The sequence below is a fragment of the Miscanthus floridulus genome, chromosome 3, assembly GCF_019320115.1.
Source record: "Miscanthus floridulus cultivar M001 chromosome 3, ASM1932011v1, whole genome shotgun sequence".
Lineage (NCBI taxonomy): Eukaryota > Viridiplantae > Streptophyta > Magnoliopsida > Poales > Poaceae > Miscanthus > Miscanthus floridulus.
The window spans coordinates 136,817,093-136,843,201 of record NC_089582.1 but is presented as its reverse complement, the minus strand read 5'-3'; the positions used below and the strand labels follow the sequence as shown (position 1 = coordinate 136,843,201).

General features: G+C 44.6%; 3 protein-coding genes across 5 annotated transcripts; 2 read left to right on the top strand and 1 right to left on the bottom strand.

Annotated features, from left to right (window-relative positions):
- Window positions 1-4,296: 4,296 nt before the first annotated feature.
- LOC136547112 (DNA mismatch repair protein MSH2-like) lies at window positions 4,297-15,103 on the top strand. The gene is made up of 13 exons (XM_066539083.1): window positions 4,297-4,552; window positions 4,653-4,702; window positions 4,814-4,846; window positions 5,613-6,686; window positions 7,828-8,379; window positions 8,461-8,571; window positions 8,647-8,736; window positions 8,816-8,887; window positions 11,456-11,566; window positions 12,409-12,535; window positions 13,767-13,966; window positions 14,087-14,239; window positions 14,533-15,103. The coding sequence occupies exons 1-13, from the start codon at window positions 4,498-4,500 to the stop codon at window positions 14,731-14,733; spliced, it is 2,829 nt and encodes a 942-aa protein (XP_066395180.1). The 5' UTR covers window positions 4,297-4,497; the 3' UTR covers window positions 14,734-15,103.
- Window positions 15,104-17,325: 2,222 nt separating this feature from the next.
- LOC136547111 (uncharacterized) lies at window positions 17,326-20,166 on the top strand. Of its 2 annotated transcripts, XM_066539082.1 has the most exons (3): window positions 17,326-18,119; window positions 18,331-18,400; window positions 19,720-20,166. In XM_066539082.1, the coding sequence occupies exons 1-3, from the start codon at window positions 17,527-17,529 to the stop codon at window positions 19,804-19,806; spliced, it is 750 nt and encodes a 249-aa protein (XP_066395179.1). In that variant the 5' UTR covers window positions 17,326-17,526; the 3' UTR covers window positions 19,807-20,166. The 2 variants fall into 2 exon arrangements, 1 of the variants encoding a protein (XP_066395179.1); XR_010781482.1 differs by having other exon boundaries at window positions 17,326-18,400.
- A 2,751-nt stretch (window positions 20,167-22,917) lies between these two features.
- Window positions 22,918-25,800, bottom strand: LOC136547110 (vesicle transport protein GOT1-like). Of its 2 annotated transcripts, XM_066539080.1 has the most exons (7): window positions 25,652-25,800; window positions 25,400-25,508; window positions 24,015-24,106; window positions 23,850-23,930; window positions 23,667-23,764; window positions 23,469-23,550; window positions 22,918-23,371 (listed from the first exon to the last, which is right to left on the bottom strand). In XM_066539080.1, exons 2-7 carry the CDS (start codon window positions 25,428-25,430, stop codon window positions 23,333-23,335), a joined length of 423 nt encoding a protein of 140 aa, XP_066395177.1. In that variant the 5' UTR covers window positions 25,431-25,508; window positions 25,652-25,800; the 3' UTR covers window positions 22,918-23,332. The 2 variants fall into 2 exon arrangements, with proteins under 2 accessions (XP_066395177.1, XP_066395178.1); XM_066539081.1 differs by having other exon boundaries at window positions 25,400-25,796.
- Window positions 25,801-26,109: the final 309 nt, after the last annotated feature.

The window sequence follows — 26,109 nt, the reverse complement described above, 5'->3', positions numbered from 1 at the left end:
GGCGCGTGTTGTCGCTACGCCATCTACTAGGCCAAGTTTTTGTTGGGAAGCGGGTCCATTAGGGACCCTGGGTTTATAAACCCGACAAGATGGAATGTCTTCCGTTTTCTCTTCTCTCCCCTTAGGTCCGACCTTATCTCTTATGTAACAAGATAGGTTAGGTACATGGTGGTTTGGGGAGATGAGTCTATGGTCTATATGCGCTAAAGTTCAGGAGGGTCTTGTAGTGGCACTCCATGGACCTTGGCGGCATCATGGAGCCAAAGAAGCCTTAGGCGTTGTCCGGCTGCTCTGTTTTGACACTCTGCGTGTCAGGCTGTGTTGACTTGGACCGGCCTCCCCTAGGTGGACCTTCTGAAGTCTTCTTGGTAGCGAAGGAGGTCGGCTCTAGGGGCTGACGCACGGGCCCGGGAGCCGCCTAGCCCCTAGAGGCTGTGTGAAGCTTGTCTTCTTGTGTCACGCTCCGTACGTGACCCAGTCACGGAAGTGGCCAACAAGGCCACGCCCCGAGCGCGGCGTCTAGGAGCCCTGAGCTTTGATGGCTCGAGGCTTATCTTCTTGCGCCCGGGTCTTAGCTAGTGTCATAGGCCGGGCGAGATCCAAGGCCCGAGCTCTGGCATGTTGTCGATCGGGAGCCCAAGGCTCGAGCGAGCCCCCGAGCCCTGTGCGGGGGCTGCGCCGTGCCTAGGCTCGATCAAGTTTCTTTGTCGGAGGTTGCGCGCGAGCGTACCCGATGGGTATAGCCCCTGAGCCCTGGGTGATCCTTGAAGATTTCGAGGCTTAACATACCCATATGTTAGGGTCTTGTCAGTCTCCTACCTGCCTTATATAGCCCAGGGGTAGGGTTACATGCCGATCAGGTCTAAGTCTAATCGGGTAACATATATTCTTTACATGGAAACATACATTCGGCATATCCTAACAGATTCTACGTGATCTCTAGAATGCCGCCAAGGAGCCTTACGGCGTGCGTTGAGCAGTTGTCGTGCGCCGCAAGCCTTCGTCTTGTAGGCTGGACCGTCCCTGTTGGTGCGGCCCATGTGCATAGTCATGGGTACCTGGGGTCAAACCCCCCACAGCTAGCCCCCGAGTGCCTTGTATCTGTTTGATGTCGTTGTCTTGATCAAGTCCAAGCAGTTTGACGTGAAGCCGATCAGCCTGACTGATGATCCGAGCGGTGGAAATGAAAATTGACCTGCTTGACTGGTGGCCTGAGCGGTGAACAAGCTTGCCGACTAGCTTAATTGTCGCGCCGACCTATGAGGACAGCTGCCGACCAGTTTGGTCGACCAGTAGATCTCAGACTTTATCCAAGTGAGGCTCACTAATAGGAGGTAAGGAGCTCAAGAGAAAAAATTGAAAATTCTTGGTCGGTGAAGTGTACACACTTAAGTGCCAGCCGCATTTGCACCGATGACATGGTCGCCAGAGCAAAGCAAATGCATTAAGTGACAGACTTGGCGCAACCAAAGCATCATAAAGAACCAGTACATGCACCGCAAGGTGCAGTGTACACACTGTAGTCCCCGAGTCTGAGATTAGGTGGAGAATACACCTGGTGTCAGGGTCTTGTAGAAAAAATATGCAATCCCCAGCGTAGCTAAGAATCCAACCAGTCCCTAGCGTTGTCGAAGAGAAAACCAGTGCCCAGTGTAAGTGTGGAGTCAAGTCAAAAAATCAGTACATTCACCACAAGATGAAGTGTACACACTAAGTCCCCGAGCGTACTGGAAGATGAAGTATGAATTTTGTAGCAGGGTCAAAGAAAAATCCTTGAAATCATGTCACCAGGTAGTAGAAACAATCGCGTTAGCAAATAAATTGTAATAGCCATCAAGTCTTCTTGGAGAAATCAGCGCATGAATTATCGAAGCAAAATGAAGGACCCAAACCGCCCGTTGTTATCTTCCTGTCGAAGGAAAACACAATGACCCGTTAGATGGCCCATTAAATGGAGACTGCGGAGAAGTAGGAGCGACGCGCAATAATTGTGGACAGACGCGTGCGCGTGGCACATCGGTTGCGGGAGCGAGTGCGCGTGACACGGCACGGTTTCCCAGAAACCCTAGAGATGAAGGGGCGGGGGCGAACCGTTATAAAACCCACCCCACCCAGACGCGGCGCACTCCTCCACTTCACAGTAGCAGTAAATATAATATTATGTCTAGATACGTAGCAAAATGGATGAACCAAAAAATCAAAGCGACTTATAATTTAGAACGGAGGGAGTATATCAAAGTCTCTTCCATTGATCTGGTATGACTAATGTTAAACGTTCAATGACATTTAATCTGCGTCCTTGTACGATTTTCGACGTGCCATGCAGTTTCATATGCTTGCAGCCGATATGGCGTGATTGAGTTAAAAAGAGACAAATTTAGCTGTATATAAGAGATCTAAGAGTAACATCCTATTACATTTCCCCAAAATTATTTTTGAAGCTTGGTTCACAAATAAAACACTGTGGGTACAAGCTACAATTAAATTCAATTGTTTATGACTCCTCTCAGCTTGTCAGTAGTCGATGTTGCAATTGCTAAAAGCATGCCAACCAAGTAGATATTAGGTAACATATTTGTTGCATATATTAGCACATTGCTACATCAACAGCCATATATATATATAGAGAGAGAGAGAGAGAGTTACAGAGTATGTTAAAAACTTTGGAGCTCATGTCCCTTATTCTAGATTGATCTCCAAGCCACATCATAGGAGCCATTTTGTTGTCCTTGTCGGCTGGGCGCTCTTTGCCGCGCCTGGTTTTCTAGTGTCACTGCAGGTTGCAGCAGCGGACTGCTACACTAAGGGGGTCCTCAAAGGTGCTGCTACGAGGAAAGAAGATTAAATTTGGAACAAAACGTCATGTCTTGAGCATTAATCTACTGCCTTTCTCCTTCGATTAATTATGACAGTAAGCACTCAAAGGTTTGCATCCTTATATTGCTTCAAAAATCTTCACAAAGAAATTAATGGCTTGATATACCTAAGTACTTATTTTCATAAGTGAATCATGTCTTGTTGCTAATATGTTGCATTTCAGCTTCATAGATAGATTAAGTTCTATTATACCATCTGCCCATCCCATAGCCACCTACTAATGGAAATTTCTTTGACACTTTACTGATCTTAATATAGAGGAGGCACCATGTGAATGCCCATCAAGATTCCTCTGTTGATCCTGTCAGATTTCAACCAGAAGCCCCACCACAGGAGTTGATTGCAAAAGACCTTCACGGCAATAAGTGGAAATTTCACCATAACTTTTGGAGTAAGTACTTTTTTTTTCAGTTACTTTTGTTGGTTTGTAATATTATAATTTTTTCCCCATAAATGCATAGCCTGCATTCGGACTTGTACCACACAATTCATGAAATAGCCTTATATACAAGTCTGACAATAGTAACTTAGAATTAACTTATTTGCACATCAATCAAAGCACCATCTTTGCTAGAGACCCTGCACTTTTTATCTGGTATGGCATTCCTTTAGTATTTCAGAGCTACGACTCATTTTTTACTTTCTTTTAAAAATTGTATTTGTATATGTGTATGGCCAAATATATGGATGCCCTAGGAATCCAGCTTCATATACGCAAAAAGAGGGTATGTCGGTTTTAACGATTATGTGTACCACTAATTTGCAAAGTATAAATTCTGCCGATTAGTTAGAACTAAGAATTCAATTTGATAGGGCATATTTTTTCATATACTAAATTATTTTATCAATTGGATTTTTGTATTGCTTTCTTATCTCTCTGTCCTGTGCTTTTTGGTCTTTATTTTTGACACTTTTTTATGTGTTCTTTGCATGTCAATGATTTCATGCTGATATAAGATAGAGCTAACAATACGGAACATATTTTTTTTTTCATAAAGGGACCTCCAAATAGGCTGCAGTCAAACTTAACTAAAGATTTGGGTCTCAAATTTAACAAAGGGATAAACAATGAACTATGCTCTGGTCAAAACCAGAATATGATCAGTTTATACTAATGCTGGTCAACTTGGCTCACTCTCAAAAGAGGCCCCCTCTTCAGTGACACGCTCAAGCACCTCACACGTTTGAGAGACACCTCTCATTGTCAAACACCATCTCTCCCTAAATAATATCTGCATAATGTAATAGGATTACATTACTAAAATTACTTAAAAATAGGTATCTAATTAATTACTGTACGTATAGAGTCCAGCATTTTTGGCCACGACACGATGGCCAGTACAAAGGACGTGCGGCAAAGCCGCGCGGGTCGTCTCTAGTTCCGCAGGAAAAAACCCCTAGACTCCGCGCGCGAAACCCTTGAGACTCCGCGCGCAAAAGCCCCATTTCTCGCCGCGGGACGGCGGGAGACCCATCCCCCACCCCACGCGCGCGCCTGTAAACCCTAAGCCCCGCCTTTTCTCGCCGCCCGTCCGCATTTCGCCGAGCACATCGCCCGCACCCCGCACCACCACCGCCACCATCACAACCTCTGCACACCGTGCGGCGATCGGCTGGACGATGGAGGGCGACGACTTCACTCCGGAGGGCGGCAAGCTCCCCGAGTTCAAGCTAGGTCCGTGCGGTCTCGCGCGCCACACCGTCCTTGGTTTCTTTAGATCCGTCGGGTCACTCATTCCCCTTGTATTGTCTTATTTTTTCTTGTGGTTGGACAGATGCAAGGCAAGCGCAGGGTTTCATCTCCTTCTTCAAGAGGCTGCCGCAGGTGCGCTCCCTCGATTTCACCTTTCTGGGCCTCAGTTTTGGGCGACTATTTTGGAGAGCCTTTTTTGTTGGATGATTTATTTCCCTTTCTTTTTCCTTTTTGGTCTGGCAGGATCCCCGGGCCGTTCGTCTCTTCGACCGCAGGGTAAGTGATTCCAATACATGTAGATGTGAACCTTTTTTTGTTTATTTTTATCATGGGCAATTGGATGAACTAGATAAATGGGGGCGAAATGGCTCTGGTACAGTTGTTACTGTTAGAAAATATTGACACGTGTGCCTTTTATTTTCACCTGATAAGTGAACATGTAGATTGCAGATGATTCATTAAATGATGATGATGTTACCCTCAATTTGGTTGTCAGTCTATGTACCATATGAACTGTTCTCAGCCATAATTTAGGGATTTAATTCCTAATATTGGCTTCATGCTTATATGTTAACTTCAAAGTCCTCAATAACTTAAAGCTGGTAATAATGAGGTAGCAAACTAGGGAACTGTTTGGCATTTGGGAGCAGTGCTGTGTACTTTGGATTACATAATCTATGACCACATTTTTTTATCCAATAGGATCGTGCCCTGCTTGAAAGTGCATTTAAAGAAATGGTCGACAATTGAGAAATTGTTTCCTTGGAAGGGGGCATAAATGTTTAGAAAAAAGAAATTTCATGAAATTCATGCAGATATAAGATGTCATTTCTTCCAGACTTATTTTAATATGGGGCACTCTTTTCTGCATTGAATATGCATGCCAAAACTATCTTGTACTATAGTAATCACTACTGTTGAGGGATACTGCTTCCAGGCAGAGTTAAATCTAGCTGTTTTTTTCCTTTGGGAATTTAATTCCTATGTGTGTCAACCTTCCAGTGTAAAATGGCATGCTAACTAGTGCTCAAATGTGGTTCAGGATTATTACACCGCCCATGGCGAGAATGCTACGTTTATTGCAAGGACATACTACCACACAATGTCTGCCTTGCGTCAATTAGGTAGCAGCTCAGATGGAATCTCAAGTGTTAGTGTGAGCAAGGCTATGTTTGAGACCATTGCCCGCAACATTTTGTTGGAAAGGACTGACTGTACATTAGAGCTCTATGAGGGAAGTGGGTCAAATTGGAGGTTAACAAAGTCTGGAACACCTGGAAATATTGGTAGTTTTGAAGACATTCTGTTTGCAAACAATGACATGCAAGATTCACCAGTCATTGTTGCTTTGTTTCCAGTGTGCCGGGAAAGTCAGCTGTATGTAGGGCTTAGTTTTTTGGATATGACCAATAGGAAGCTTGGGTTAGCTGAGTTCCCCGAAGATAGCCGATTCACAAATGTTGAATCAGCTCTTGTCGCATTAGGTTGCAAGGAGTGTCTTCTCCCAGAAGATTGTGAAAAATCCATTGATCTGAATCCCCTTCGAGAGGCCATTAGTAATTGTAATGTTCTGTTGACTGAGAAAAAGAAGGCTGACTTCAAATCCAGGGATCTTGCACAAGATCTTGGTAGAATAATCAGGGGTTCTGTTGAGCCTGTACGTGATCTGCTATCTCAGTTTGACTATGCTCTTGGTCCCCTTGGAGCACTTTTATCTTATGCTGAGTTGCTAGCAGATGATACTAACTATGGAAATTACACAATTGAGAAGTACAATTTGAACTGCTACATGCGACTTGATTCTGCTGCAGTGCGAGCATTAAACATTGCAGAAAGGAAAACTGATGTAAACAAGAACTTCAGTTTGTTTGGTTTGATGAACAGAACCTGTACTGTTGGGATGGGAAAAAGATTGCTTAACAGATGGCTGAAACAACCTCTATTAGATGTTAATGAAATTAATAACCGATTAGACATGGTTCAGGCTTTGGTAGAAGACCCAGAGCTTCGTCAGGGACTGAGGCAACAACTTAAAAGGATATCAGATATTGATCGTCTAACACATGCTCTCCGAAAGAAATCATCTACACTGCAGCCTGTTGTTAAGCTTTATCAGGTTACTGCTGCAACCTACTGTTATCTTATTTTAATGACTTTGCAAAGATAATTATTTGCCTGAAAATGTATTTGAATATACAGTAATATTGGTTACTAGCTGCTAGTGTAAGGCTAGTAACATTTAATGAAAGGAGTGCACTGAACCTTTGTAGCACTCCCTTGAATTCCAAATGTAGGTCCCTTTAAAATCCTAGTTGGTCATTTTTTTGTAACTTGGCCAATCAATATATGGGAAGCTATATGGATTGACAACACATAGTTGATGTTACTAGCATAGTTCCGCTAGGCGCTCGCCTAGGCGCGACTAGGCGCGACTAGGCTCTAGTCGGAGGGTGTCCGCCTCGCCTATGGGGGTAGGCGGACCCCTAGGCGGCGGCGGCTCGGCGGCGGCGGCGGTGGTGGTGGAGGAGCGCTTGGCGGAGGTCGTCGGTGGGGGAGGAGGAGCTGCGAGCGGCGGCTGGCGCTCGCGCGGGCTTGCGCGGGCGGCGGTGGTGGTGGAGGAGCGCCTGGCGGAGGTCGTCGGTGGGGGAGGAGGAGCTGCGAGCGGCGGCGGGCGCTCGCGCGGGCTTGCGCGGGCGGCAGGCGCTCGGGCGGGCGCAGGCGCGGGCGGCGGCGGTGTGGGAGGAGGCGTGGATAAGGTGCGCTGGGCCGTTTTTAACGGTGGATAAGGTGGGTTGGGCCGTTTTTATGGGCCTTTCTTCTCTTTTCTCGCTGTTCCATGACCATTGGTCTTCTATTTTTTCTTTTCTTTTAAGTACTTAAGTATGTATTAATAAATTTAAGTATGTATTGGAAAACGCCTAGGAAAACGCCTAGGAACGCCTAGGCGCAATTAATCCCGCCTAGGTGCTAGGCTGAGGGTCAGCGCCTAGATTCCGCCCAGCGCCTAGCTGAACTTTGGTTACTAGAATAATCATGGAAAATACTTTCATAATATGTAACAGTCAAAGTGTTATGCTGGAGACTGTTGTTGTCCTAGACCTACATTTTGAATCACAAGGAATGCTTATTTCTGTGTATTTGTGCATAACCTTCGAGGAAACATAATAGAATTAGGTTTCTTAAACAAGGGCAACACCTCCTAAGATGCATAACTTTTACCACTATTTTTTTAACCCATTTACTTATTGGTTTTGCAGTCCTGTAGCAGAATCTCATACATCAAGAGCATTCTTGAGCAATATAATGGCCAATTTTCCACATTGATAAGGTCAAAGTTTCTTGAACCATTAGAAGAATGGATGACAGAGGATCGATTTGGTCGGTTTTCTTCTCTTGTTGAGACAGCTATTGATCTTGATCAGCTGGAGAATGGAGAGTACAGAATATCTCCTCTATATTCTTCTGACTTGGGTGTACTAAAGGATGAGCTTTCTGTGGTTGAAAATCACATAAATAATCTGCACGTGGATACAGCTAGTGATCTAGATCTTTCTGTTGATAAGCAACTGAAGCTAGAAAAAGGACCTCTTGGACATGTGTTTAGAATGTCAAAGAAAGAGGAGCAGAAAGTCAGGAAGAAGCTCACTGGCATCTACTTAATCATAGAAACTCGTAAAGATGGTGTAAAGTTCACAAGTTCTAAGCTGAAAAAGCTAAGTGATCAATACCAGGCACTGTTTGGTGAGTACACAAGTTGTCAGAAAAAGGTGGTTGATGATGTAGTGAGGGTTTCAGGCTCCTACTCAGAGGTACACTAAGATAATTATCTTAGCTTCATAGTTTATTTTTTCTCTATACAGATTGGGATAAATCTTCAATTCTTGGTGTAGGTATTTGAAAATTTTGCTGCAGTTCTGTCGGAGTTGGATGTTTTACAAAGTTTTGCTGATTTAGCAACTAGTTGCCCAGTTCCTTATGTTAGGCCAGAAATCACAGCGTCGGTAAGAAACACTTCCTAAAACTCCTTTAAAATGACAAATTTCGAACGTGGCTCTAAACTTGAGAACACATTGCAGGATGAAGGAGATATTGTTCTACTAGGTAGCAGACATCCTTGTCTAGAGGCACAAGATGGTGTTAACTTTATACCCAATGACTGCACTCTTGTAAGTTCCCTGTAATATGATATTTGCAATTGCAGCACTTAATTACTGAAGTTAGTGATGGTTCGATGGCCCTAAATAGGTGAGAGGGAAAAGTTGGTTTCAGATCATCACTGGGCCAAACATGGGAGGAAAATCCACATTTATAAGACAGGTTAGTTTTGCACTCTCATGGTAAATTTTTTTATGAACCACTCAAGGAATTTATTTATATGCATTTTTATCCAAAGACATGGAGGTGGCAATTTCTTATGAAAAGAAAAGAAAGAAAAGCAGTTTTAAGCCTAACAACCTTCTGAAATGTCATGGAAAGATGATCTTTCTGGTACTATATGTATAGGAAAGATGATCTTTCTGGTACTATATGTATTACCTCTCTTTATTAACATATAACGTCCTAGAATGCGTTCATTCAAACTTCTCTAGGGGCAACTGATTTTGAGTAAAGTTATTTGTATTGATAATGCGGAAGTACTGTCAAATTTGTTGTGTAAATAATTTTCATAATATATAATTTTTTGTCATATCTGTATAAAAAGCTGTGGTCAAAGTTTCACATTGGTGGCCATGCCTATGTCCAAAACATAATACATTTACATACAGAGGGAGTATATGACCACTATTCCTCTTATAATATAACATTTGTGCCAACCAAAGTTTGGCCATTAGAAAGTATTTCTAAATACAAACCTAATGCAACCACTTCTGTAGCACAAACTTTTCATATGATTAGACCAATTGTTTGTCAAAGGCAACAAAGTTTGAGTTTTGAAATATGTGTGTTCCTTATATTTTGCTATAGAGGGAGTATGATCAATGATTCATGCATGAGTGTGAATAATTAGCATTTATTTTCAGTTATAGAAATTTTCACTTATAGTTGTTTACTAAATTTAGTAGAGCTCTCCATCTCCACTTCCACTACAAAAATACATACTTAAAACATATGTGCACTTAAATGTGTAAATATGTAAATTTATTGCTACACTTGGATCCACATCTTATGTGCTGTTCCATTCTTATACCGATACATATTGAACTACAAGTTGTCTGTGTGTGTGTGTTCGGGTCTATGTATGGCTCTTTTCTCCGGCAATTAATACGCAGCTCTCCTGCGTGTTCGAGAAAAAAAAAGTATTTCACCACTACCACCCTATATGCATACAAGCATTACTATGCAATAGTATTATAGTAAAGAGTTTGTGTATTTTCAAAACAAAAAAAAGAGTTTCTGTACTCGATGCCTTCCGTGATATGTTTTTCTGTTTTCTAGAAAGCCATGTGGGGTGACTTATTGAGTAGTTGTATCCATACATATTTGATCCAAGAACTTCACACAAGCAGATGGATTGCCCAGAAATTAAATTCTTCACGATTGCTAAAGAAGGGTTTTGTTAGGACCCAAAATGTTGCTGGAACAAAGTCAGTTGTATGAGCATGTATATGTGACTCTTGATATACTCTTTGAAAAGTTGATGGTAAACAAGGTCTGTTATCCCAAGAATCCAGTAAAGAGTTTGAGCCATTGTTTTTGAGGCGCTGCGGCGACGCGCGGCGCCGCACCCCCTTCACAACGCTTAGGCGTTTATGGCGGACGCCTAGGTGATGCCATACGATCATCTTAATATATAATGATACTAAAATTCAGAAGCAAATCATACCTTAATATTGCCAAGTCTTAGCACGTAAAGTAGCAAAATAGCAAATCTGAAATCTCTCATCACTCAATAGCCACAAATTAGTCTCTAATAACATAATATAACTTAATGACTAGTGCTGCAGGGAAAGAAACAGAGGAAAGACACAGAGGAAGAGGGAAAGAAACAGAGGAAGAGCAGGGAAGCAGAGGAAGAGAAAGAAACAGAGGAAGAGGAGGGAAGCAGAGGAAGAGGAGGAAAGCAGGGCTGCAGAGGAGACCAGAGAGGAGGCAGCGAGCATACGAGGCGGACGGGTAGACGGTCGACGGAGGCGGGCGAGCAGGTGCGGACGGGCAGGAGCTGCAGGTGCGGTGCGGACGGACCCCTGGTGGACTCGAGCAGCAAGGAGGAGATGCAGGGGCGGACACGCGGGAGGTGCGCGCGCCGGTGGACTCGAGCAAGGAGCGGCAAGCCTCCGCCTCCGCCTCTGCCGCCAAGAAGCAGGGCCGCCGCCGCCGCCGCCTCTTTTCCTCTCCTCTCTCCGTGAAGCTGCAGTGGCCCGCACCTGTGGTAAAAGCCCTCGAGCGGGAGGTCGATTCCCGCCAGTTTTCATTGCGTCCGCTCGATTCCCCGCCCGATTCCGTCTTCCTCTCGACTTGCTGCTCCGGCGTCCGCCATAGGCCTCTAGGCACTTGCCCGATGCCTTTCCACGCCTAATCTCATATGGCGGACGCCATACGCACGCATGTCGTGGCGACCCTGACGCCCAGCACCCTGGGCACGCCTTGTCGCCTAGGCGACGCCTCAAAAACAATGGTTTGAGCATTGTTTGTAACTCCTTGATCAATGTGTTTGCAAAAACTGAAAGCAAACCAGTTTGATTCAATTGGAGTGCATTTGGACATGTTAAACATACTGTGTGAAGTTCCTCCATGTTCTAGCTCCATCTTCTAATTCTTGGACGTTGGCTACTGGATTTAAAATATATTTTCAAACATATTATTTGAAACAACTAATAATACCTTTTGTTGCTTACATTCCTTCATTTATCAGCTTGTCTCAATTAATTTTCATATGGGAATCAGGTTGGTGTAAATGTCTTGATGGCGCAAGTTGGTTCCTTTGTACCTTGTGATCAAGCAAGTGTTAGTGTGAGGGATTGTATTTTTGCTCGTGTTGGTGCTGGTGATTGCCAAGTAAGTTGGCTTGATCATCAAAGTATTTTGTTCTTAAGTTTATATTGGAAATGCCCTTTTGTTCTTATTTAAACTTCTGTTGCAATAACAAATACTGTATAGTGTTCTCTTGCTTTAGCTACTCATACTTGTACAAATGTTGCAAATCAAAGATGCAAACGAGCAGTGTTCGTCTTCCTTTAATATAATGATGCACAGTCCTCATGTGTTCGAGAGAAAAAAAAGATGCAAATGATCAGGATAAAGGAACATGAACTAGATGAATGGCACATTTGCTATATTATTCAAGTCTATTTCCTTCTGAAGAATGAAAAATTGTTCATTTTTTTCTTGAACTGGTATGTGGGCTGCCCTTCATTATATTAAGGAGAACAAGGTACACAAGCTGGATAAATCCAGCAAAAACAAGACCCCCCCCCCCCCCCCCCCCCCCCCCCCCCACACACACACACACACACCCCACACACACACACACCAAAAAAAAAACTCAACTCATACAAACTCAGTTACATAGGGATCAGAACAACAGCTCACCCCTCTCCCTACAGAGATTGAAGCCAGTAGCTCCTCATGTGTGTAATTTTTCGTTTTTTTAACGAAAATGGCAGGAGCTCTGCCTTTCAATTAGGCGAGGAAAGAGTTCAATACACACATTACATGTTGATCCCACAGCCCAAAGGATCCAATAACAAAACCCTTCTTTTTAAATTTAACGGATAATGATGGCAGTGTCTTTTCTCATAGTAAGATGAAACTTTCTGTTACTTTTAAGCAAGCATTAAATTTATATACTTCTGCAAAGAATGATGTCGTAAACTGTTTTGTTTACATTTATTTGGCAGCTTCATGGTGTATCAACTTTTATGCAAGAAATGCTTGAAACAGCATCCATCCTAAAAGGTGCCTCTGATAAGTCTCTTATAATTATTGATGAGCTGGGACGTGGAACTTCCACATATGATGGATTTGGTCAGTGTTGTATACCTTTTCTTGTTTTTTCTCTTACAAGTTTGTTAATCATCTTTCCTTTTGTTTCTTTTTAGCATTCATAGACTACCATCTGTATTACTTCTAGGCGATATTGAATTATTGACTTTTAAATAGTGTTGGTTTTAGAATTGAAACTGGAAATTTGCATACTTCTAAGCTCATTCTACTAGCATTGCATATATTACACTTTGTATCTAGTTAGATACATCTCTTGGACCAAAAAAATAAGTAATTCCCTGTACCCTTGCACTTGCTGATAAATGCTCCATTTACCGGAGGTAATTGGCTGGTTGCTGCTGTTAATCAGACCCATCAGCCTGATCTGAGAAAATAAAATTCTGTATTCCTTTTAAATTGTTTTCAATTAAAACCTAGAACAAAGGAGCATTTACATCGTTGTTGTTTCTTTTTGGTTATGTAACAGTGCTACAATTAGTTAATCATCAATGAATGGTGCATTGCATGGAATGGAGCTTTTGTACAGATAAAAAGAAACAAATAGTTTGGGGGCAAAACTGTATTTTGTGTATTTGCTTGCTTCCCGTCTAGTCGTGCTATTGTTGATTTTGGATGCGGTTAACAACCTGCTGCATGCAACCATGCCAACAATTCTTAGTGTAATCATTCGTTGGTAACTACCTGCATGCATAGCATGAATCTTGCTACATTGACATTTATTGGCATCTCAAATATCCTATTGCCAGAATGCTAGAATGGTGTCTTATGGTGGCCTTCATACCGAAAGCCAAGTTCCACTTGTCTGTCATACCAAACCTGTGGACATTTTTTGGATTATTTGATCATGATCTACAAGCTTTATTCTAATTGGGTCTATACAAGAGAGTTGGACCAAGTGGGCTAACTTTGTTAATCCCAGATTATGTTAACCAAATTAGCATTACACATGTACTGAACACCAACATCATTTGGGCCTCGTGTGGTGTGGCATGCAATCTCATGCTTCAATCAACCAAAAATAGTTTTAGTTTGTTGCATTTATCCATTTTTGCTGTCATTATAAGCATGCAAATCTACTTATTATACGCATCACTGGATGAAACTACCAATTACCATTTGTAATTGAGTACCCTTTTTACAACCTTGGTTACCTGCTGCAATGCACTGACTTCCAGACAACTGGAACTTTTAATTCTCATTTGAGATTGAACCTCTAACTCTCATTTGAGATTGATATATTATTTGTTATCAGGTCTTGCATGGGCTATCTGTGAGCATCTTATGGAAGTGACTCGAGCGCCTACCTTGTTTGCCACCCATTTCCATGAATTAACTGCATTAGCACATAAAAATGATGATGAGCACCAACACATTTCAAATATCGGAATTGCAAATTATCATGTGGGTGCTCACATAGACCCATCAAGTCGGAAGTTAACTATGCTTTACAAGGTATGCCACGATGTGAAATTCTTATTCACATTTACTGTTACAGAAACAAGTTGGCATTATTGGCTTGCTAAATGATTCCTCCAGATCTTGTATTACAATATTTCCCTGTTCATGTTGTAGGTTGAACCTGGTGCATGCGACCAAAGTTTTGGTATTCATGTTGCAGAATTTGCTAATTTTCCAGAAGCTGTTGTTGCCCTTGCAAAAAGCAAAGCAGCAGAGTTAGAAGACTTCTCTACTACACCTACCTTTTCTGATGATTCGAAAGACGAGGTATATGCAGCTAAAAATTTCGAGCTAAATGCTATGGGTTCTGATATGAATTAAAATGCATATGCTTCCTCCCATGTGAGCGATCCTTCCATAAAGAAGATGAATATTGGATTCATAATTCAACAAAACTGACAGTAGTATATTTGGAGTTTTTATGGCCATATATGCAATTACGGTAAAATTACTTTTATCTGCTGCACAGTTCATGGGAGCTTCGGTGCAAAGGGTATCTTTCTTACCCATACTGTGCTGAAACTCAAACCTCTTTCTAAGCTAGCGAGTGTTGTGTGCAGGTTGGATCAAAGCGCAAGAGGGTATTTAGCCCAGATGACGTCACCAGAGGAGCTGCTCGGACTCGGCTTTACCTTGAGGATCTCGCTGCATTGCCTATGGATGAGATGGATAGGAGCAAGATCGTGGAGATGGTCACCAAAATGAGAGATGATTTGCAGAAAGATGCGGCTGACAATCCTTGGCTTCAGCAGTTCTTCTGAAGCTAATTAATCCCTGTGTGGATGGAGATTTCATTAAGGTTAAACCATAAGAGAACCTCGCTGATGCTAGGATCTCCTGATCCATTTTGTTAATACGCATCAGCGGATGTACTCTAGTCTTCAGGCTTAACAGGACAAGTAGTAGGCTTTGCCAAGTCACCATGCGCAGTGCAACAGAAAACCAACCACATGTGCATATGTAACGCGGTAGTGTTGCTACTCCTGCATACCGATCGGCTGCAGTACTCTGACCTGCCCTGTCTGTGATTGCACGCCGTCGTTTGCAGCCGTGAAGTCTGCTGTGTTACTCTCGTCGAAGGTTGAAGTTTCTGCACGTCTTGCTGTGCTGCTTGTCTAGCAAAATTCTTGCAGTGCAACTGTGCAAGTAGGGATGATAGTTTATAGACATTGTTGGGATTTTGTTGAGGATGATCTCACAACGGCCTTTAATCAACTTTTCAACCCAGACACGAGACAGCCTTGATCTTAACACATCAAACATCATCTTTTCCCGAGAAGGCTGATGCGATTGGAGTTAGAGACCCGTCAGTCTAATGCATAGTGTAGCGAAGATCTGCAAAATTTCTCAAAAAAAAAAAAAGAAAAAAAAAGAGAAAATCTCCTGCAAGTTAGCGAATATTTATAATCTGGCTCTTGCTAGATTGCTTTCCAAAAAAATGGTTCATTTTCTCTACACCCAGAACTTTTTACGCATCGTATTGAACTCACATCTATCGTTGTTTTATTGATGCATAATTGCAAATGCGGTGGTTTTTCTTCTATAGATAGAACTAGAGAAAAGGAAAACAAGACAAATAAACAACGAACACATGTACTCCATACTTAAAAAAAGTGAACTCCCGCCTGGATATTTTATTATGGGCTTGCTAGCATCTGGACGCCCACGCTTGCGGTCTATTTTTGCATCGTTTCGCGGGCCCACGTAGACCCACGTTGCTCCGAACGTCACCAACATCGAGAAGAGGGAGCTATTTTCGCACCGTTTCGCGGGCCCACCCAGACCCACGTTGCTCCGAATGTCACCAACATTGAGAAAGAGGGAGAGGGGACGATCAATGCCCAGCCGGCGCCTGGAGGAGGAGGACGAGACTTCGAGGTGAGGCAGCAGAAAGCGAGGAGGGAGATGCAACACCCGATCTACTTTTGAAACATCCAGATACAACACTTGCAACATATGTTCGAAAGCAGATGAAACACTTGAAACATACGTCTAAAATATAAAAACACCTCAAAAACACTTCACGTGTGCAGCCATTGCAAACATATGCAAACATCCAGATGAAACACTTGCACCATACATATGAAAAACACCTAAAACACTTGCATATATATGCAACATCCAAATGAAACACTAGCAACATACGTCTGAAACAGATGAAATATTTGGAACATACACTTGAAACATACATGCATAGTCATTGCCACATGTGCAACATTCCGATCTACTTTTGCAACATCGATATAAAACACTTGTAACATATCTCTAAAACATATGAAACACCTGAAACATATGTTTGCAACATGCGCTTTCAACATAATGTCATCTTGTTGCTGGGACGGATGGAGGCTAGTCGGCTCGCAGAGCTCAATGTCGGCGCGGAGATCAACGTTGGCGTGGTGTGGGGGGTGCAGCGGGTACGACGGGTGCAGTGCCCGCCCTGAGCGACCCCACGCTGGAGAAGGCCACGACGAGCAGGCGGGTGTGGTGCCTGCGGCGCGGTGCCCCTGCGCTAGAGAAAGGCCGCAGAGGAAGGGGATTGGGCGTCGCTGGTGGGAGCGAGCGTCGCGAGCGGGGGGCGCGATGAGCGGCAACGAGCGGCGCAGACTGGAAAGCGTGGCGTCTGGACGGTTGGACGCCCTGAGGAAGCATTACCGATTTTATTAACTTGACTTGAAAGGAGTTTTCATTATAGAGCACCACACTTAATTACCAAGTCTCTGGTTAAAATCGAAGTAGCATATGTCTAAACCTACACATAAAACAAGATCACAGTTCAGTCTCTGCACTCCACATCCACACGACCACACCATTCAGGTGGTGTTTAGATTCAGAGTGTAAAGTTTTGGATGTCACATCGGATGTTACATAGGGTGTCGCATGGGGTGTTCGGATACTAATAAAAAAAACAAATTATAGAATCCATCGGTAAACCGTGAGACGAATTTATTAAGCCTAATTAATCCGTTATTAGCACATGTGTTACTGTAGCACTTTATTATCAAATCATATGCTAATTAGGTTTAAAATATTCGTCTCATAAAGTAGTCGCAATTTATATAATTAATTATTTTTAATTTATATTTAATACTCTACGTAAATATTTAATGTGATAGACTGTAAAGTTTTGGTTGAGATGCTCAGGCCTTGTTTAGATCGTAAATTTTTGTAATCTGGACACTGTAGCACGTTTCGTTTGTATTTGACAACCTTTGTCCGATCATGGACTAGGCTCAAAAGATTCGTCTCGTGATTTACAACCAAACTATGCAATTATTTATTTATTTTACCTATATTTAATGCTCCATACATGTGTCAAAAAAAATTGATGTGATGAAGAAAGAGTGAAAAAACTTGGAATTCGGAGATCATCTAAACAAGGCCTCAGCATTCGCACAACTCCTGCCCAGGTACTGAAAGAAGTCCCGAATGACGAGACTGATCGATGCTCGCAGTCGCAGGCAGGCACCAATCCAGATCAGCGGAGGACCCCACCTCCAAACTGCCGAGTGAAAAATCAACAGCAGCGCCCGCGGCCGCAGGGGCCCGCAGCCATGGACCACCAGAGGGTAGCACTCCCGGCGCCGGCGCCGCTGGACCCACAGTCCCCACCGATCTCGGCGGCGTCGGCGTCGACCGCGGCCTCGCCGTACTCCGCGCTACACCCGCTCTTCCTGCCCTCCCCGAACCCGCACCTGTTCCTCAAGCCCAAGACGCTGACCCTCTCCCTCTCGTCCTCCTCCCTTACCTCCATGGCCTCCTCCTCGCCGCACGCCCCCGCCACCGATGCCTGGGAGGTCGTCACCCCCACAAACCAACCAGTCACCCACGTGGACGGCGGGCTTGATGACTGCGCCATCTTCCCGCCGCGGCTCCACGAGGGGCTGGGCCTGGACGGCGAGCCGGAGAAGGTGCTGCCGCTGCCAGCGGCAGCGAAGGAGGAGGGTGAGGACGATGAGGAGGAGGAAGAGTGTCTGTGGGGGTGGGGGTGGAGATGGGAGAGGTGCCGCTTGGCGGCGAGGTGCGCTTGGGCGGCCGGGGTCGGGACCGCCCAGGAGCGGGTTCTCGTGCACGGCGTGTGTGGGTGCCCGGCGGTGAGGCCCGCCGTGTGGTCGGCTGTGGTGGCGGCCGCTGTGGTGGGGGCGCTTCTGGCCCCGTTTGTTTCCGCTTATAAGCGGCTTGTCGGTGGAAATAAGCGAGAATCCCGCCAAACGCTTTGCTTATTTCCACCGATTCTCGCTTATGTGGTAAGCCGCTTCAGAGATTTGAACTACGAGAAGCGAAAATCGAGAAGCGAGAAAATCTTCGCTTAGATTATAATCTAAGCGTGGCCAGGAGAAGTGGAAACAAACAGGCCCTCTGTACGCCCGTCGGCGGGACAGGAGGGAACGGGACCTGCTCGTCCTTCTCTCCAAGGAGAAAGATAAGGTTTGGATCTGTCCGTAGCCTCTTAATCGTGATGTCAAGCGATGTCAATGTGAATTTGTAGTTAATTAGCTAGTTTCTGTCATGGATGATCCCCTGGACGAACAGTATGGTGAGATGGAAACTAGTTGTTATTGTAGTTCCAAACAAATGTGATTAGTTTCGTTTAGGCTATAGAACAAACAAGATATTTATCTGAAGTTCAATATCGATGTGAAATTCAGAACCTGTTAGAGTGATCTTGCACCATTTGATTTGGGGTGAAGTCGGATTGATCGTATAGAAGGTGTTTGGTTGGTAAATGGCATCATCTGCATTGAACTGTGGCCAGTATGCTTAGTGACATGCGCAGTCACTGCTTGTATGAATGTTTGCTAGTGTTGGATCAAATTCAAACTAAGGGAGAATGTTTATGAATTTTTTAAACAAGAGTAGAGCAATGTCTTACCTTACCAATGCTGCTAGTATATCAGTTGGCATGTGTTCATAGTGGCGATTGAATGCCGATAATTTAGTTTGATACCTGGTCTGTTTGACCCCATGTATGATCAATCGAACAGATCGACACTTCCAATCAGTCCTCTTCCTGATGTTGGGTTTTATTCCAAGCCCCGTTCGCTTAGCTGAAAAAATAAGCCGAAACACTGTTCCGGCTGATTTGTTGTGAGAGAAAAACACTGTTCCGGCTGAAAAAACAAGCTGAAAAAGACGGATTATAAGAGAAGCTGGAAAACACTGTTCCGGCTGATTTGTTGACATTCTCATTAAGATTGGGTTCAGGGAGGCAAATACCAAACAGTAGAAATATTGCACTACTAGTGTCCTCTGTCTTCCAATATCTCACTAGCTTCAAATAATTCCACTTGAGTTTGTCTTATTTGTTTGATGGTTTTCCCTTTTTCCAACTCTAGCTCCAGCAGCCCTTAATCAAAATCTAATCGAACTCCTCTCCTTCAAATTCATTTGCAATTAAATCACATCCTATTTCACAAAATGTTTCAAGATGGCCACTGTTCTCATATTCCAGAACATATATTGTTGACTGATTAGCAGACTTAAGTTTCTACTGTATCATATTTAGTTTTGGTGGATTCTTGCCAATGTTTTTTTTAACTTTCAAACTGTTGTGCTGGATCCTAAGGGTTAAGGTGACTGTGCCAAATTATTTGGTATTTCCCAGACTAATAATTTTTACCTGTTACTGGTTTATCACCGAGCAATGTCCAGATTAAGGAAGCATATAAGTGCATTAGATCAACATGAATGTTCATGTAATGATTGATATTCCGGTACTCATTGGATTCTTGCTCTTCCTTGTGCAGAGGATAGCACAACTGCTGCATCAAATTGCTTTAATGAGTGACATCAGAAGCGGCAATGAAGCAGTGAAGATCATCAGGAACTCCTAATCATTTTCTCTGTTGAAAGGTTCAGTTGCTATATATGTTGTAGCAAACTGATTGGGTAGTTAGAGAATCAGACTAGTCGGCGTGCAGGATCAATACTTGTAGCTAAATTGTAGTTTAGTTGAATGATCTTCACGGGTCTGATGTTTACGTATAACTAGATGCTGAAACCTGCAAGGTTGCAACCCAGTCTCAAGCAATCAATAATCACCACCTGATCTCTGTTTCTTCTTAAAATATGTGTATAGCTGAATGATTTGGTAAGTCGTAGATATGTAGAAACTGTTGTTGATATGGACAACCCTGGACAATGTTCTGTATATGTAACTTCCATTTATTGCATTTTGTGATTTTGATCATCCACTGAATTCTGATATTTATACGACCATGAAGTTGGCTTTCTGTTTGCACCGAAGCCCCAATTTTTTTTTTTTGAATTACAGTTATAGTTGATACTTGGGTCCCTCATTAGACATGAGAACTCAGGTTTCTGTAACATTTTAGCTGAAGTTCAGGAAGCCATACAAAATCCAGGGTTTACCTGTCTGCTTACAACACTTCAAATTATATGGATGGAACTAGAGATCGTTTCTAGTGGCTGGCATGGAACAACTACAGTAAGATTTTAACTGGGTTTGGTGAGTTGTTATGCTTGGATCTCTCCTGGGTTTATGAATGTAAGCTGTTTTGGCACAATGCTCCTGTAAGTTACTGCCCTTTCCGATAGGAGGTGACACTGGCAATACTCAATTTGCTTCAAGCCTCTCAACTGCGTAATGATGATGGGAATGGTGATAAGCTTTTGCTCTATGATTCTTCGTTCTTCGGGCAACTGACCAAGTGCTCTGTGATTCTTTGCAGGCAATGTCGTTTACTCATCTTTACACCGTCATGTTCTAGGTGAGGTGAAGAACTGCCGATTGCCGAACCTGTTCAGACAAGAATACCAGACCGAGCTACGGTCGCCAACTCAGTCATGGGCTCGTGGCATGGCAAACCGTGCTGGAACCAAACCCGGAACAGGCGCTGTAAAGGTAATGCTCAGGGGCAGGCTTCCGTCCGTGCGGACGCCGCTTTTCGGACCTGCGCGCTACCGGCTCAACAGGCCTGCTTCCTCTCTGCGTCTCCCCATTTCTCTCTCAAAAATTATTTCTCACTCCCGTGCTCGCCCATCGTGTGCTGCTGCTGTGCGCTCGCTACTGCCAGCTTCCCTGCCGCGCAGCCCATCCCGCGCCACGGCCCCTTCGTCTCCGCGCCGCGCTCCATCCCCCGTCGCGGCCGCTCTAGCTCGCTGCGCGCCGTGCCCCGCTGCTGCTAAGGATGGCAACGGGGATGTACCCGTCGGGTATCGCCGGAGCGTTCTCTTCCCCGCTACGGAGAATTCATCTCGTCCCCGTCCCCATTAACTGTCTCGGGTATAGATTCTTGCTCATCCCCGTACCCGTCGGGCATCGGTCGGGTAACAGATACACGACGGGTACTGCATACCCGATAAACAAGGACACTTGGGGTCGCAGCTTTGCAATCAGAGACGTTTCTTCTTCACCCGGTTATAAGTGTCGGAGTCTCGGAGATGCCGAGGAGAAGGAGCGAGGCAGGCGTGCTTGTGCTGCTGGCGGAGATGGTGAGAAAAAATTGAACTATGGTTCCTAGAACACACAAACTATATATATGATTGTTTAGATTTGGGCAAAAATACCTATGTTGAGTTTCTTTGGGCCTAATACTTGCATGAAAGCTCAAATAGTCGGGTTCCCCAACGGGTAACGGGGACGGATAAACAGGGAGCGTTCCCGTACCCGCTATACCCGTCGGAGATGGATTCTTGCTCATTTAGATGCCCGCGGATAAAGATATGATCACATCCCCGTCCCCTAATGGATCAAATACCCGTCGGGTATCGGGGCCTGTTGCCATCTTTAGCTGCTGCACGTCATGCGCCCGTGCCTCGTCCCCATGCACGCCTAGGTGTTGCTGGGGTGCTGCCGACGCTGCCGTTCCCCACTAGAAGGCCGCTGTCGACGCCGTGGCCACCGCGACACGCGACCTTAGAAAGAAGATGTTGCGATGAAAGCACATATTGTAAGCATATGTTCCAAGTATTTTATAGGTATGTTGCAATTATTTCGTATGGATGTTGCATAAGTAGATCGGGGATGTTTCATATGTTGCAATTGTCTTAGAGGCATGTTGCAAGTGTTTTAGGCCCCGTTCGCTGGTCTGAAACTTGGTTGAAACTGGCTGAAAAACACTGTTTCGGCTGAATTGTTGTGAGAGAAAAACACTGTTCCGGCTGAAAAAAGAAGCCAAACAAGCCATTTTTAAGACAAGCGAACGGGGCCTTAGAGGTTTGTTCAAAATCTTTCATCTGTTTCAGACGTATGTTGTAAGTGTTCTAATCTAGATGTTGCATATATATGTTTCACATATATGTTGCAACAATATGTTTCAAATGTTTCAGTTGCTTCGGTCTTATGTTGTGGTAAGTGTTTTCATGTTGCAAGTTACAAATATTTTATCTAGATGTTGCATATGTTTCACACATATGTTGTAAGTGTATGTTCCAGATGTTTCATCTGTTTCATACGTATGTTGCATTCATGAATTTCATATTGCACGTGTTTCATGTTATTCGGAGAGTCATGGGGAGTGATGGTGGCACGGCACAAGCACGGGAAATGGGGCCGGCGGACGGGGCATGTGGTGCGCCGGTGTCCTACAGACGGGGCGCGCTAGGGGCCGGCGGTCGGGGCGCGACGGGGTAGGGTGCGCGTGCATGGCAAGGCAAACTAATTGAGTTAGACATAGACAGGACAGGCTGCGTGTGCGAGACGAGTCGTCCGGACGCGCGGACACAGCGACGGGGTAGGGTGCGCTTGTGGGGCGGGAAAAATCAATGGATGGGGGCAGGCTGCGCGAGCGTCCGGACGCGTGGGCGTTAGCACTGGGTTGTCATGACGAGCGATTTTTTTTTTCCGTCTCAGCGCAGCTTCATAATACCCGGCAACATGCTGTGAACTACTAGGGCACATCAGGCACCAGTGCAGTAAGCCACAGGTGCAAATGAAAATGAAATGACGCGAATGCAAAGTTTAACACTCGACAGGACATACGTACACAGATTCACAGGTCATGTTTAGCAACAATATAGGAGTAGCAGTGTAACACAACTGTCTGTCACAAGGTGGCTGGTTTCCAAACCAGTTCACAGCTCAGTCATCGTCATTCAGAGAAGAGGCACCATGTTATCACCATCGATACATCTACCTACTTATTAACAACCCAGAGATGGCTTCTTGCAAAGAAAGACCAATGTAGTTACGCTTTGTTGAGACAGACTACTGGTAGCAGCATAGGAAGATCCACATACCAGCAGCAACGACTTCCTTTTAGAATTTAGTCTCTCTTTAAACCGGGTAGAAACGATGAACAGAAACGAATAAAGTGCATATGTCAATTGGCCTACTTCTGTACAGTACAGGCGATTTCGCATGCCCTGGGGGTGATCCTAATCCAGCAGCCCGCCGAATCACACCGGGACCCGTCTTCCTCTGAACCGAGTGATCAGCTGCAAAATTCCAACAGGCAGGAATCAGCGCTGAGAACAAAAGCACGGGGGAACAAAGAATAGCTGACGAATTTATGAGTTCATATGATGACCATACCGAAGTCACAAGAGGGTGGTGGAATATCCAACCGAAGGAGGGGCTCTTTTGCAGGTAAACAGCAGCTGTTGGCCAGAAGCCACTGTGAGGAATTTCAGACACAGTCAGATACGGTGCCCAGATGATTCTATTTCACGATGCTAACAGCTGCCAGGTAGGAGTAGATCATACAAGAACAACAGGAAAGAAACTACCAACCTGAAGAGCGTGATGAAGCCATACGACTCCGCCATCATGCCTAAGGCAGGCCATCCGATGAGGACCAGGAAAAAGCCAAACCCAAAAGAGAGAGAACCCTGCACAGTTTATGAGGCTCATTTATTAGCTAGAAATACAAATGGAACTGAAACAGCTTGGGTTTTGCAGGGATAGTATCAGGACCTTGTGATTCTTAGGCTTGGTGAAGAATTGCACAGTTGGCTTCAGCCCAATGGTCAGTAAGACGCCTGAAACGAAGAGAATCTGACAACATGACAAACAGCAGTGCTTAGCAGTAAACATGAGGCTAGACTGAAGTCAGAATCAATCATGAGGATGAATCATTACATTCCCCATTGCCAGGAATCCCTTGTCAAACAGCATAATGATCCCAAGCAATGAGAAGAGAACTCCAAATCCAGTCAAGCCCAGCCCAATCTCTGTTGGCCAAAAACAGGACACAGACGGTTTAGCAAAAGTTGGGAGAAACTGACGCGTTGTACATTGCAAGTTTGCAACATAAGCACAGCAGAAGGAGCTGAAGTATCACAAACGTCAATAAGAAAGCCAGTTTACTCAATATATTGCATTATGTCAGTAACCATGTTTCTCTATTAATGGATGGTACCTCCTGATCAAGTGATCAGAAACAGAAACCATGTGCCATGTTGCTGAACTACATCTGACAGTTGCTCATCAATGGATGACCAAATATCAACATGCATGACTGAAATTCTTAATCTAAATGCACGTCGGATTCGTAGAGGCAAAACTCGTTTTCTGAGAGGCCTGTTAATTCCCAGAGCATAGTTTTCCTCGTTTAACAGTGGCGAAAAATAGTGTTGCTACTACATCTAACAATCTCTCATCAGTGGCTGACCAACAAACATGATTATATAGCAACAGTTTAGCAAATGTTTTTGAATCTGTCAGATAACAGAGCATAATAAGTAATCTAGATAACTGCATAAGTTGTCACACAGTCAAATAAGGAAGCCAATGTACTGAGCATACTGTCGTTTCAACAAAAAAAAAAAAACTGAGCATCATCTGGAGATAATTGATTATTAGTATATGAGCAAACATCAATTTTATTTGCAAATTCTTCCTATGATTATATGCCATAATTCGTAGAGGTAAACTCAATTTTCTGAACTCTAACTGGACTGTAGGCAGTGTGCAGACTGCAGAGACCAGGGAGGCAATGTTAATATTCAGAACATAGCTTTCCTCATTTAATAGTGCCTTTCTGCTAGCACATTGTATTGAATGCATATGCTAAACACTACACGAACACACGCAGATAAACTGAAATGCAGAACATCAGTCAATTTTGGTGAGAATTCTTCACTTTGAAGGAAGACAGGTCAGGTTACATTAAACCCAAGACTAATTGGACCTCAAATCTGTGGTACTAGCAAGTAGATGATCTGGAAGTGAGGCAACCATCCCAATCACCCAATCTCCACCAAATGACTCATGCATAAAAACAGCGCGAAACGGAGAGGCCGCAAACACGGCCGGTCCTTCACCCGCACGAACAACAGACCGAGCGAGAAAGCAAAGCGAGCACGACCAAATCTCCTGCCTCCCAAACAGCTTGCGGGAAAGCGAAAAGTACAAGCAAAAGCGACCTGAATCATCTCACAAACAGGCACGCAGCACCAGACGGCCTCACAAACCGCCAGCAAAAGGGAGAGGGAACCGGAGCGGGTGGGCGAGGAGTCGCTTACTCTTGCGGTCGTTCATCTCGAAGGAAACCATCGCGCCGAGTCGCCGACGACCACCCGCAGCGAACCCGCCTAGTACCGGCTACCGCAACTGCAAGCGACCAGCCACCACCTGCAACAGCAGAGTAAACGGAAACAGATGGAGAGTTAGGCGAAACCATGTCGGCGTGGCCATAAACGAAGAGCGCGCCATCGAGGGTGTGATGTTTCGATCTCCAGCGCCAGCGATCGGAGCGCGGACGCGAATGCGCGCACCTCTCTCCGAGAACCGCGGATCCGAACGCGCACGAGGGTGAGGACAGGCTGGGCGGTGGCGAGGAGCAGGGGCATGGGACACGAGAAGCGCGGCTGCGCGGATGAAGTTGAACTGCTGCCCGTGAGACGAGAATGAAATCCCCACGGCCCACGCTGGCGGAAGGGGTTTTATTGAGATGCGTGCGTGCGTCGGTTTGGTCGGCTCGGACGCCGAAGTTTCGATCGGTCGGCCCAGCCGGGTTCTCTTGAGAGCGAAAATCCAACGTTTTGTGCGGTGCGTACGTGGCGCACACGATGACCCACGCGCTCTGATGGAATCCTCCGGGATGGCTGATTGGTACCTGCCTTGGCACCGAAGAAAGCGCGGGACAAACAAGGCGAAGAGGACCCATTTCTTAGGGCCGAGGGTGATGACTGATGAGAACACCTCGCCAGTAGTCTTTGCACACGTGGATGAG